Raw genomic sequence first — 12,462 nt, 5'->3', positions numbered from 1 at the left:
ATGTTTCCTTGCAATTTGATCTCAGGCACACCCTAATATCAGCAGGCCTGGTAATAATCACCTCTTGGAAAGTAGTGCAACTTACAGTACAAACGTGTACCCAGCTGTAAATTGATCATTCAAATTCAACAAATAGGCCTATCTATTGTAAAGATCTCCAACCTTACTAGCATCCCATTGCCTCAATACATACCAGGCTCCTTCCCAGGTATGTACAAACACATTATAGCAACCATAATCAATATTCCTCAGCCCTTCCACATTATCGCACAACCTCCATATTATAGCATTGCCCCACACAGCAAGAATACCACTTCCACCACACCATCAGCGCAGCAGCAATATCTCCACCCCCCCCCCCCAACAGCAGATATACATCTGCCCACCCTATGCTACAGCAATTCTTCCACCACCCCACACTACAACAATATTGTTATATATTTAAGTAGTTCATCGTTATATGCTGTCTCTTAACTGTATTATAACGCAAGACTCATCTGTCTAAATAACATCACATGTCTGATTAAATATTATACCTCAACCATAAAGGTCAGGGTGGTTTCCATACCTCTATAAAAGTATCTACATGTGCGCAAGTCTGTTGCTGTGTTATTGGAGCTGTACAGTACTAAACCCATGAGACAGTGATACCTTATTATGTTGACTGCTGTTTTTCTTCAATCATGTGTACAGTATCCTGGTAAGTTCATTAAAACCTACTCTGGTTTGGATTCAACATGCGTATTTACCCTCCTTGCTCACATCCGCTATGCACTTATCAACTTTCAGACATCTGACAATAAATTTTTCTACGGAGGGTGGGGTCTTGCTTAGAGGTGAAAGAAAAGACTGACTATGTCTTTCCTGGGGCACACTTAATTTTGAATGTTGTAATCTTTACAACATTCAAAATTAAGTGTGCCCCAAGAAAGACATAGTCAGTACTTTCTTGCGCCTCTAAGCAAGACCCCACCCTCCATGAAAATTTTCTGAACTTTATCTGGGAGCACCACCAACCGGTTAATTCAAGGATTAACCTTAATTTCACGTATATGTTGGGTTTTTTCTACATCATAACACCAAATTAAGATTATGTGCGGACTCAAAAAAAACCTTTGCAGAATAATTTTTTCCACCCCTGGCAATACCTTTGCCCCACCACGTTTTAGCAATACCTCCCCCGCCTCCATGTTACAAGCTCTACCACTCCCACAGCCATACCATCAATATGCCCACATTGCAATATAATAAAAAATAATAACAACCTAAATCCTCTGCAAATGTAGCAGCCATTAAACTATTGTAGGCAATACAATGCAATATTGCAGTTTCAATTGTTCAGCATTCCATCAAACTGTAATGTTTTCACCAGTGCTGTTGATGCATGTGTGCACCTGACCAGGCATCAAGGGCAAAATGTACTACACACAGCAGTTTTGCCAAGAGTTTGAAGCTGTAGACATCACCGGTGGCTTGGAGAACCAAACCACTGAATAAACCAAACAATTAACATTGCCCCGTTCATTTATTTAGTAAATAGTATTTTCTAAATAAATAAAACAATTATATAATAATAAAATAAAATTGGCCTCATAAGACAATTCGGTACTTATGTAATATCTGGGCTCCCGTTTTTCTTATCAGACCGCGTCCCCTCGCCATGCTTCGGGCACGGTGGCTCGCTGCGCTCGGCACACTATATTAAATCAACTCCATGCGTAGTTGGATAGTAGGGGTATGAAAAAATGGGGTGCATTTAACATGGGAGCCCAGATAATACATAAGTACCGACAATTCTTAGTATTATCTGCCTCCTTATTCAGCACAAAAAATATAGTGTCCTCCAGGGGAGGCTCCAGAAAAGGCAGGGGGTTGGGCTGCAGCACAGTTTAAAATTCAAATAGGGGAGGCACAGCAACTGCCACCAACTGCCATTTCAAACTGGCAATTGGTGTTGCTCCCCTATTCGAATTTGGGAATGTGCTGCAGCCCCACTTCTGGAGCCACCACTGATGTCCTTAATTGTGAAATATAATAACTAGAACCAAATAGTACAAAAACTAAGCAAACTACACAAATAACTTAAACAGCAAGCAATTTAAGATAAACTAAAATTGCAAACACACTATACAATATCATCTACGGGCAATATAGTCAACGATATCCCCTGAACCCCTGGACAAATGATGTAGTCCTAAAACATTGCATGATATCATTAACCATACCGTTCTGTGACGTCATCGGGTTCCCGCTCCGTAAATACAGGCGACAGGGTGGGTTGTTAATGCAAGAGTGTGCAACGTTAATGATATTGAGCCTATTCACTAAGGGATTTTACAATGATATTGCTCAGAAGGGCCAAAATGAGCGATATCATTTGTAATATCACTAAGTGTGTACGCACTTTATGTTTCATTACAGGCATAAAAATAAATAAATATTGATTGCATTGGATACATTTACACAGAAAACACACATGATGATGAAGTCTATAGGGTGGGGAAGCATGAGAGGTGACACACCTGCACTAAACTGATTCACTGCTAAAAGTCACATAACAGCATAATTGGAAGAGTGCAGTAATCATACAATGCTGAGCTCACAACAACTTCAGAAAGTCCCAGGCAAAGCCAGGATCAGCTACGCATTTATTAACATTATCCACCTGAGCTGTGATAATATGCAACCATAATATATATATATATATATATATATATATATATATATATATATATATATATATGTACTACATGTGCAAAATAGATGTAATCTCTATTCACATCAATCCGTTCTCAATAGAGCTGGCGAGTTAAGCAGGGCCGGTGCTAGGGTGTCCGGCGCCCTCCTGCAAACCATACATTTTGCGCCCTTTCACATTGCCATTGCAACAAGCTGCAGCCCGATTGTGGGAGTATATGCAACATGCGATCCTATGGAGGATCTTGGGTGCATGTACATGTATGCATACACCATCTCAGTGCTGTGTCCGCAAAATTTTGCAGGCACTAAAGGTGTCTATACACGCTGCGAGAATCGCATACGTTATGGGCTAGATCGCATCGCACAGCATGCATGCAATGTGTGTGCAATGCGATCCGAAAGCAGTACAAAAAGTATGTGCAGTACATTACACCCCTCTCGTGACTGAGGGGGAAAGGAGGGGAGAGGAGGAGATGGAAGAAGAGGGGAGGAGATAGAGGGGGCGGAATGTTAAGGACTGGCAGCGGCACTGGCACAGCACACTGAGAAGAGGGAAGGAAGGGGAGGCGGCGCTGCTGCCTGTTTGTCATTTGATTGACAGCTGACAGGCGCAGGGAGCAATGGGTAGGGGGAGGATCTGGACAGGACAAGTCATCCAGGCATTCACAGACAGCGCTACATGCCTCAGTGCAAGTGTCTGTGAGGAAGAGGGGGCAGGTCGTAGGAGGACAGTGGGTGCAGGGAGGTGCTCAGCCTCTCCATCCTGCCGCCCGCTGTCAGACAGGCGCTACGGGCGGCGTGCAGGAGGCAGTGACAGTGAGGGCTGAGGCAGCTTTACCAGAGCAGGAAGGGAGACAGCTCCTTTTCAGCATGGCGCCTCCCTGCTTTGCAGGAGCTGCTGAGTGGTTAGCGCCGGCCCTGGAGTTAAGCTCCGAACACCAATAGGAATGAACATCAATGCTATTGCCATCGATGGTTGCTATTGCACATGACCATGGTTTTAACTATCGATGGCCATCCCTTTTATTTGACTGACTGGCCAATAGGCAAGTCATAACCTGGGTCTTTACTTGTGTTGGGGGCGGAGCTATGCTCAGTGTCCCGACCCCTTGGCTAAGAAAAAAACAACTGTTTGGTTATGCTTTGACATTGATGGAGGGAAACCATCTGGTTCTCCCCCATTGATGACAAAACTATCCTCCATCGGCCATAAACAATCAATGATTTTGACTCATTGATGATCGAAGGCTATCTCTAGTCAGCAAAGCGATGCTTGTTTCATTTTCTACCAAGCTAAATAATAAACTCTCATGTGCAGGTCCCTCCTTTAGGGTTGAGGGCGCCCGTAGGCACAACAATAATGGCCGCCCCCCTGCCTAATTGTATTATTTTTATTTATCAGTTATAAGCCCTCATTTGATGATTGCCAATTTAATAGAATAATAAAAAAGCCACCAACTGTAAGATTTTTTATTTTTATTTGGTATACATATTTACTAAGTAGGATAACTTACAGGGGCAGTATCTGCATGTCCTATCCATTTACACTCTATTCAAGATGGAACCTGGTGCAGTACAGTGGAAAAATTTTGCAGTTATTAGAACATTTCAGGCTGATAGTACTATCACATGCATCCAAGTGCCGCCCCTCGGCACGTGCCTCTACCACAGCGGTTAACAGCCAGTGGCAAACGCAGGATTTTTAGAGGGGGGTTTCCAAATGTAATCCAAAAATCTCCCACTCTGCAGCGCATTGAAGTAAGTATTAGAGTCTGGGGGAGCCGTAACAGCCTTGAAAATTTGTCTTTTTTATACTGTATACTGTATGGAATACAGTATTAATATTTAAAAGTACAGATGGTCTATAGTATAGGCTGTTTCAAACATTTAAATAAGATAAGTGGTCAGGAAAAGGTTAAATATATCATCATAAATAAATACACAAACATAATAGAACCAGTGCTGCACTTTCTAAATTCACAATCTCCCACTATATGGTAGAGCTCCTGTGTCTTCCTCCAGGCAGCTGCTCTCTGGTCCATTGCAATGTTTGAGGGCTCAGATCCACACATACAGTAAATGTGGTAGAAACATCTGGTACACTAGGCATGTGCAGCAGCTCTGCTCTGTCCCTTACACTGCATGATGTGGTGGCAGCTCTTTTGATCATATTACATACCAGTGCTATTGTTGTCATAATTTAAGGCACTTGCCAAGAGGAGGGGGCAAGAGCGTAACTACCATAGGTGCAGGGGGTGCAGCTTCTATGGGGCCCAGAGCTTAGAGGGTCCCACTTTGCCTGTCAAATTATCATGTGCTGTATACATTTTTCAGCATTAGGTGAAAAGTAGGGGCCCTTACAAACTTTTGCTATGGGGCCCACAACTATGTAGTTACACTGGGAGGGAGGTTTCCGGGCAACCAGAAACCCCCCCCCCCCGCGTTTGCCTATGGTGGCCACGGTGTCCGTCCGGCCCAACTAAATATGGCCTCAGCCGGCCATGGCAATGCCCTGTTTAGAGCTAGCCACGGGACGGCTGTATGTTTCCGGTCCTCTACATTTGAGAGTGCGGCTGTCTGTGGACACCCCTCCGTGAGACTGCACTGGCTTCACTGTGACTGGCAGTGACTTCCTGTTGGAAGTCCGACCTGCCAGTCACCAAGGCAGTTCCATTGGGAGGTGTTCCCTCCCTTTTCCTTTCCCTTTCTGCGTGCTGCCGTGCAAAAACGGCGATTTTACATGTGCAGTACCTATATCGGTACTGCGCACGCGCTGGTCCCGGTGCCTGTCATTTGTATTGTACAGGTGCCAGGACCAAGATTCCTTCTATGGGCTGTTGCCGAAGCAGCCCATAGTAGATGGCCGGGTACTTGTTACCTAGAACGGCGCCCATCGCGGGCATCGCATGTACATCGCATGCCATTATAATGGCATGCGATGCGACCGTTGCGATGCCCGCGATTTCACATAGAAATGAATGGTAAAAGGTAAATCGCGTCGGTCGCATCACATGCGGCAAAAAAAACGCATGCGATGCGACCGACGCGATTACCGCGATTTACATAGGGAACAATGTTAAATTGCCCAATTGACCTGATTTTACATAGGGAACAATGTTAAATGGCCCACAGACCCCAAATAGCCACCCTGAAGTGTGAAATGGCCCCCCCAATTGTTAACGCCACCCCACGATCAACGTCAACCCCAAGCGTGGCGAGCGGCGGTGGTACGCGTCCTCCGACCTTTTCATACCCCCACTATCCACGTCGGCGTTGAGTTGAGAATAGAAAGTGTGGCGAGCGCAGCAAGCCACCGAGCTCGAAGCGTGGCGAGGGGACGCGGTTACCTGTGAAGCCCGCAAGGGGACGCGGATACCTGTAAAGCCCGCGAGGGGACGCGGATACCTGTGAAGGTATCCGCGTCCCCTCGCTGGGCTCGCTGCGCTCGCCACGCTTCGGGCTCGGTGGCTCGCTGCGCTCGACACACTTTCTATTTTCAACTCCACGCCGACGTGGATAGTGGGGGTATGAAAAGGTCGGAGGACGCGTAACGCCGCCCCTCACAGGGTCGCTGCGCTCGCCACGCTTCGGGTTGACGTTGATCGTGGGGTGGCGTTAACAATTGGGTGGGCCATTTCACACTTCAGGGTGGGTATTTGGGGTCTGTGGGCCATTTACATTGTTCCCTATGTAAAATCGCGGTAATCGCGTCGGTCGCATCGCATGCGATTTTTTGGCCGCATGCGATGCGACCGACGCGATTTTTTTCCTTGCGAAGCCTAGGATCAAAATCGTCGGCGCCGTTCTAGATAACAAGTACCGATGGCCGTTCTGCCACTATATTGCCACATGACAAATAACACACTACAGATCATGGGGTTATTCAGACCTGATTGCTTCTCTGCTAATTTTCAAATCCCTGTAATCAGATAGCCGCCATCCTGTCAAAGTGGAATCCTGACCTGTGCAAGGCTACAAAAGGCTTGTGAAAATGTCACAGATTGGCGATTAGTTGCAAATCCATTTGCAATCACTCACCAAAAGATGATTAATGTGTGTAAACCAATGGGATATTTTTGTTTGAAATGTTGAGGGTCAGCTTGGGTGCGGATAATCAAGCATGAACTACAATGTCTGCGCCTCTGGTGCTAGAACCATTCTGTGCATGACAGTTGCAGCATGATTGACAAGCTGCGTTTCTGGAGGGTGGAACGTGCGAGGCATTTGGCATGTTGCCCCTTGATTAAAAGAATGACGGGGCTGGTATCTGCGTCATCATACGTCCTTTTAAAAGGTTTTAAAACTCATGAAATTTATTAATATGAACACATGTATATGCTTTATATCGGACTAGCAAAGTCTCTATATAATGCAATTCCAATTCTCACATTAGTCTTCTAGTGCCACCATGAGTCCCTAAGTGGTATTGCACACATGACCTTAACCAGTGAATAACTATTTAGGACAAGTCCTCCAAAGTTCAAACGAAAACCGAGTTTTGGATGATAACATTTGTACTTTATAGGAAAGCAACATATGTACAGAAATACAGGACTCTCTTGCTGTGAAATAGCACAGGACCTCTGCCCTCTCGGCATCAGCCACCTGTTGCACATGCCAGAAGCACTTATCTTTCTCCATACATGTGAGTAACAAGTATGGGAATTGGGAAGAACTAGAATTCACTGAGCGATGTAAATAATTTTTTGTGTTCTATTTCACAAAGCCAATCATTTAATTCTATGACACAGTCACCACGTACTGCAAGACCATATAACAGCTATACCTATGCCTTCCTGAAGTATATGAGACATTTGTTAATACAGAAGAATCAATGTATTGTTCAAGGAATACTTGCCCACTCTTCCTGAATGGCCAGGAGGCTCCTGAGAATGTAGTGCCATTCCCACAGCGGTGTAGCTAGGTGCCATGGTGCCCGGAGCAAGGGCATATTTTGCGCCCCTCCCCCAGGCCCCACCAATCCCCTAAACTTATTCCCATAATTATTTATCTATATTAAAAAAATGAAAAAAATCCACCTTGAGGAGACACAGCAGGGCGACGAGGCAGCAGAAAACATCCTCCTCCTCCCAGGGCCATCTTAACAGTATTATGGACCCCTGGGCAAAGCAGCGCAGCGGGACCACACACACATATATATATATATATATATATATATATATATATCCATACATACATACATACACACATGTCCTGGGATGGAAGGCTTGGGTATTGGGCCCCTAGGATTATGGGACCCTTGGCAACTGCACATTATGCCAATCTACTAGATTGTAAGCTCCTCTGAGCAGGGCCCTCTTCCCTCCTGTTGTCAAAGCCCTCTTCTCTTCACATGTCACTCACAGCTCTCCTATACTCCAACGCTCGGTGACCATCTTTGTCCACATACTCCTCTCCATCATTGGCATCTAGCCTCTAGTTGTATGTTGATTGAGTCCTCACTACTTATATCCAAGCTGTAATGTGTATTGAACTGTGGCGCTCTTTATTTGTACTGTATTCTTGTTATTTATTCAATGTTATGCCAAGCTTTGTCTCCCTGTATTGTTCCTTTGTACGGCGCTGCAAAACACTTGTGGCGCCTTATAAATAAAATTATAATAATAATAATAATAATAATAATAATAATAATAATTATGCCCATGCGTCAAGATTGCCCTATATACACTGACTGGTACCCACTAGATTGCAGACTGCATATAAACCAACTGACAACCAGCAGACTCACCCTGTCCTCCCATTACTGACACTGAGGATAATTATTGTCTCTGCAGTATGAGTGGCCACTCACCTTGCCCCCGTTGCTGACACAGAGCAGAGGATGATAAGTTGGCACATTCCCTTGGAGCCTGGACTGCGGCCTCTCCATCATGTCCAATTGGGCGGTCATGCAGTGAGCCAGACGGGGGAAAGTCTCCAGGACAGTGCTGCTCCCGATGCTGTGGCTCCTCTCCTCCTCCCCGCACCAGGAGCTTCGATTCTCCATCTGCTGGAATGGCCTCCGCAGGCAGCAAAGCTCCAGCCATGTCTCCTCAATGCCCCACTGTAGCGCCAGACACATGGCGCACATCTGTCGCGGCAGCCGCAGCTTCCCGGCGTCCTGCTAGGACGGCTCATGGGGAAGTCATCCAGGATGCTCCAGGGCATCAGGTAGCTCCCAGGCCTCAACTTCAGGGCCCGAGCAGCAGCAGCAGCTTGGCCAGGCTGAAGGCCGTGAGTCACCGTGACGTGCATAACGTCATCGGTGCCGCGGCGGCAGGGACTGGGTGTCGGGTGAGCAGGCAGGCGCAGCGCAGGGCAGGTAAGCCGCCGACGCACACGCTGCCCGTTGTGCTTAGTGTGTTAATTATTGAGTGCCGGACAACAGCTCATTTGTGGACGGGGTGCTGGTTTTGTAAAATCCAGGGGACCTCTATTTGTTCTGCCCTGTGATTTTATAAGCCAGGATTGGCTCTTTGACCCCGGGGTTAGTTATGCTCTGAAGCGGGGACCCCATGCCGTTTTTTTTGTCACTCATTTCTGAAAAAGTGCAGATTTTCATGACTGAAAATCGCACATTTTCATGACTTAAATCGCACTATATCGCACTTTATCGCTCTATTTTGCCGCGAATTCGTATCTCATTAAATATGCGAAAATTAGCCAAATAATGCGATATTAAAAAGTGCGATTTGGTGTGATTTTTAAACATGCCTAAAAATCGCACCCTATTAAATTTTGCACTGAGTGTCAGTTCCCCCTGCAGCAGGGAACTGCATCTGAAGCTAGGAACGGATTTTCACAACATGGACTTGATCTGTCTTGTTTGCCTCAATCCCAGGTATCCCAGTAATCTGGGGATTGATAACTTTTCAATCGCTAATCCCAGGATGTAAAATATGCCCCGGGATTAACATATCTACCTCCGACAAGTGTCAGTCATAATCTAACAAATCTGTGGCAATATGGGAAAATCAGGATGCCCCAGCATTCAGCAACCTGGGGCATCCCAAATAGAACAAAATAATTTAAATGTACAAAGCCCGTACTTACCCCAATAGTTATTCTTGTTATAAAAACTGGCTCTATATTATTAAAAGTAGCTAAACCCTCTTGAATCGAAAGCTTTGAAAGCTAGTCTGCTACCTTGGGATTGCCTCGGTGTTTCTGTATGTGTGATTGCCTCTGTGTTTCTGCCTGTGTAAAAGAGAAAGAGATGTACTTTCACTCAATGCCAGCAGATGGCAGTGTTTCGGTTACACACAGACACTAGACATATATACTGTATATAACATACTGTATGCTAGCCAGATTTAGTCAAATAGCATATTTTATTTGTTTCTTTTTCTTATGTTGTTACAGAACTTCATTTATTTCATTTTTTGGGGGGTGTGGGGGGGGGGGGGTCAGTGTACACTTTGTTTATTAAATAAAATAGAGAGTTTGTGTGAAAACTTTTGCAAGGCTGTGCACAGTGTTGCATTTCTTTAGACTGTAATATACCTCCCAACATTGCTCCCTGCAGGGGCGGAGCTAGGGAGGAGCCGGCGGAGCACAAGCACCGTGCTCTCTGCTGGCTCCCCCACCTTGCTTGCCCACTGTACCGGGCGTCATAGAAAGAGTGCACCGTCGGGCCCACCTGCTAGCCTCCTGCTGCCGCTGCCCACCCGCTAGCCTCCTGCTGCCACCCACCCACAGTGCGGGGTGTGGCGCTGTGCCGAGTGGCGGGGGGTCTCCAGGGGGATAAGCTGCTGCTGCTCATTAGTGCGGGGGGGGGGGTATCTCGCGCCGTGTCGCTGTGCCGGGCAGGAGTGGGCGAGAACAGTGCATGGAACCTGTCTGCTTTGAGAGGAGACTGGAACACTGACATGGAAGGCCCCCACACCATCATTGGTAAGGCTCGGGATGCACATGCCAGGCTTTCCAGCCCATAGTGGCTGACTGCTGTGAGTGTGGAAAGAGTGACAGTGAGGGTCCATCCAGGAAAACACAGTCATGCTGGCTGCTGTCGCAGCTTCTCTCTGTTGAGCTGGGCAACATGTTGCAGCAGCAGCAGCAATATTACTATAGTGAAATAATAAGTGTAAAATGTTTTATTTATTGTTTTTTTTTAAATACAGTATGTGTTTATCTGTCTGAGCAACGAGCAAGGTCAGTCCCCCTTGGCAACGAGCAAGGTCAGTCCCCCTTGACAACAAGCAATTTCAGTCCCCCTTGGCAACAAGCATGAAGCCCCTTGGCATCGAGCATGAAGCCCCTGGCATAGAGCATGAAGTTCCTAGCAATGAGCATGTAGGTAAGTGGCATTTATGTGTCAAATGTGTAATGGGCATAACGGTGTGTTATATAGTATGTAATGGACATTAAGGTTTGTTATATAGTATGTAATGGGCATTACGGTTTGTTATATAATATGTAATGGGCATATGTAGTACAGTATCTAATGAGGCCTTATGTGTAATGGGCATTACAAAGTTCGCTAAAATGTGCAATGGGCATTACGGTGTGTGGTATAATGTTAGGTAGCCCCACCTTTTCACTGCGCAAGAGCCCCGCCTACTACAAATGGGGGGGGCACGAAACATGCCCTTGCTCCGGGCACCTAGCTACACCACTGCCCAGACACGGAACACTAAGGGCCAGATGTATCAAGCTTCAAAAAGTGATAAAGTGTAGAGAAATAAACAACCAGACAATCAGCTCCTACCTGTAATTTTTTTAGACCCAGCCTGCAACATGACAGTTAGGGGCTGATTGGCTGGTTGTTTATAACTCTCCATTTTATCAATTTCTAAAGCTTGATACATCTAGCCCTAAATGCATAAAAAAATGAGGAAGGGGCTTAGATTAATGGGTGTGTCCTGTTGCACCCTGTTCACATCACTATGGGGGCGTGCTCAGCCCTCTCCAAGAGCAGTTTATGCAGAGCAGCATTGCATGCTCCTTCCACCACAGTACCCGGTATTTGGTAAAGCAGGCAAGGGGGTTGCGGGGGCTATGGGGCGATGCAGGGGAATTGCCCACCTTCCCGGGGGCCTTGAGGAGGACCCAATTTTCGGGAGTCTCCCGGCCATTCTGGGAGGGTAGGCAAGCAGTGGCGTAATTACTGTAAGGCAGCCCCAGCAGTGGGGTCTGTGTGGGTGCCGGCACCCGCTGGACGCTCTGACATGTTGCTGCCTGCCCCTGCCCACTTGCTGAGCACCGGAGGTGAGTTAACCGCAGCGCAGGTGTGGCCATGGCAGAGATGACAAATCCCTCCACTGATTTAATTGACTGTACACAGAGCTGGCTATTGGCTACTGTGTACAGGATTGGCATGCTAGGGCGGCCTGGGATGCATCGGAGCCAAGGAAAGCAGCAGTGTCTGCTGGTCTCTCTCTCTATCCTGCTTTAGCTTCTCTGTTATGTGATGTCATCAAGTCACAAGCTGGGGACACACGCTGGAGAGGAGCCCGGGGGGGGGGGGGGGGGTCGCATAGGCAAGAAACTAAAATCTAAACTACAGTGTGAACTAAATGTATTTATTTATTTATTTTAACAGTTTCTTATTTAGCGCACACATATTCTCATACCTCCCAACTTCTGTGATGATGAAATAGGGAAATAGCGCCCGAAAAGGGGGTGGACGTATGCAAATGAGGGCGCGGCTTATGCTAATTAGCCACAACCTCATTTTCATATGAGAATAGACGCTGTGCGCGTGCGCACAGCGTCTATTCTATTAGATTGGGGGTCTCCCAACTGCCACCCCCCGCAGCGGGA

The 12,462-nt window shown here is 46.5% G+C and overlaps 1 protein-coding gene across 1 annotated transcript in view; it reads left to right on the top strand.

Moving 5' to 3' along the window:
• The window catches only part of LOC146045109 (4-galactosyl-N-acetylglucosaminide 3-alpha-L-fucosyltransferase FUT6-like), a 44,323-nt gene extending 37,634 nt beyond the window's left edge, over nucleotides 1-6,689 (top strand). Inside the window, exon 3 of the mRNA XM_083163787.1 lies at nucleotides 6,630-6,689. Within this exon, the coding sequence (XP_083019913.1) occupies nucleotides 6,630-6,689 (60 nt within the window). The remainder of the gene's footprint in view (nucleotides 1-6,629) is intronic.
• Nucleotides 6,690-12,462: the final 5,773 nt, after the last annotated feature.

This window comes from Crinia signifera, chromosome 11 (assembly GCF_055691185.1).
Source record: "Crinia signifera chromosome 11, ASM5569118v1, whole genome shotgun sequence".
Taxonomy (NCBI): domain Eukaryota; kingdom Metazoa; phylum Chordata; class Amphibia; order Anura; family Myobatrachidae; genus Crinia; species Crinia signifera.
This window is presented reverse-complemented; position numbering and strand designations above follow the sequence as displayed.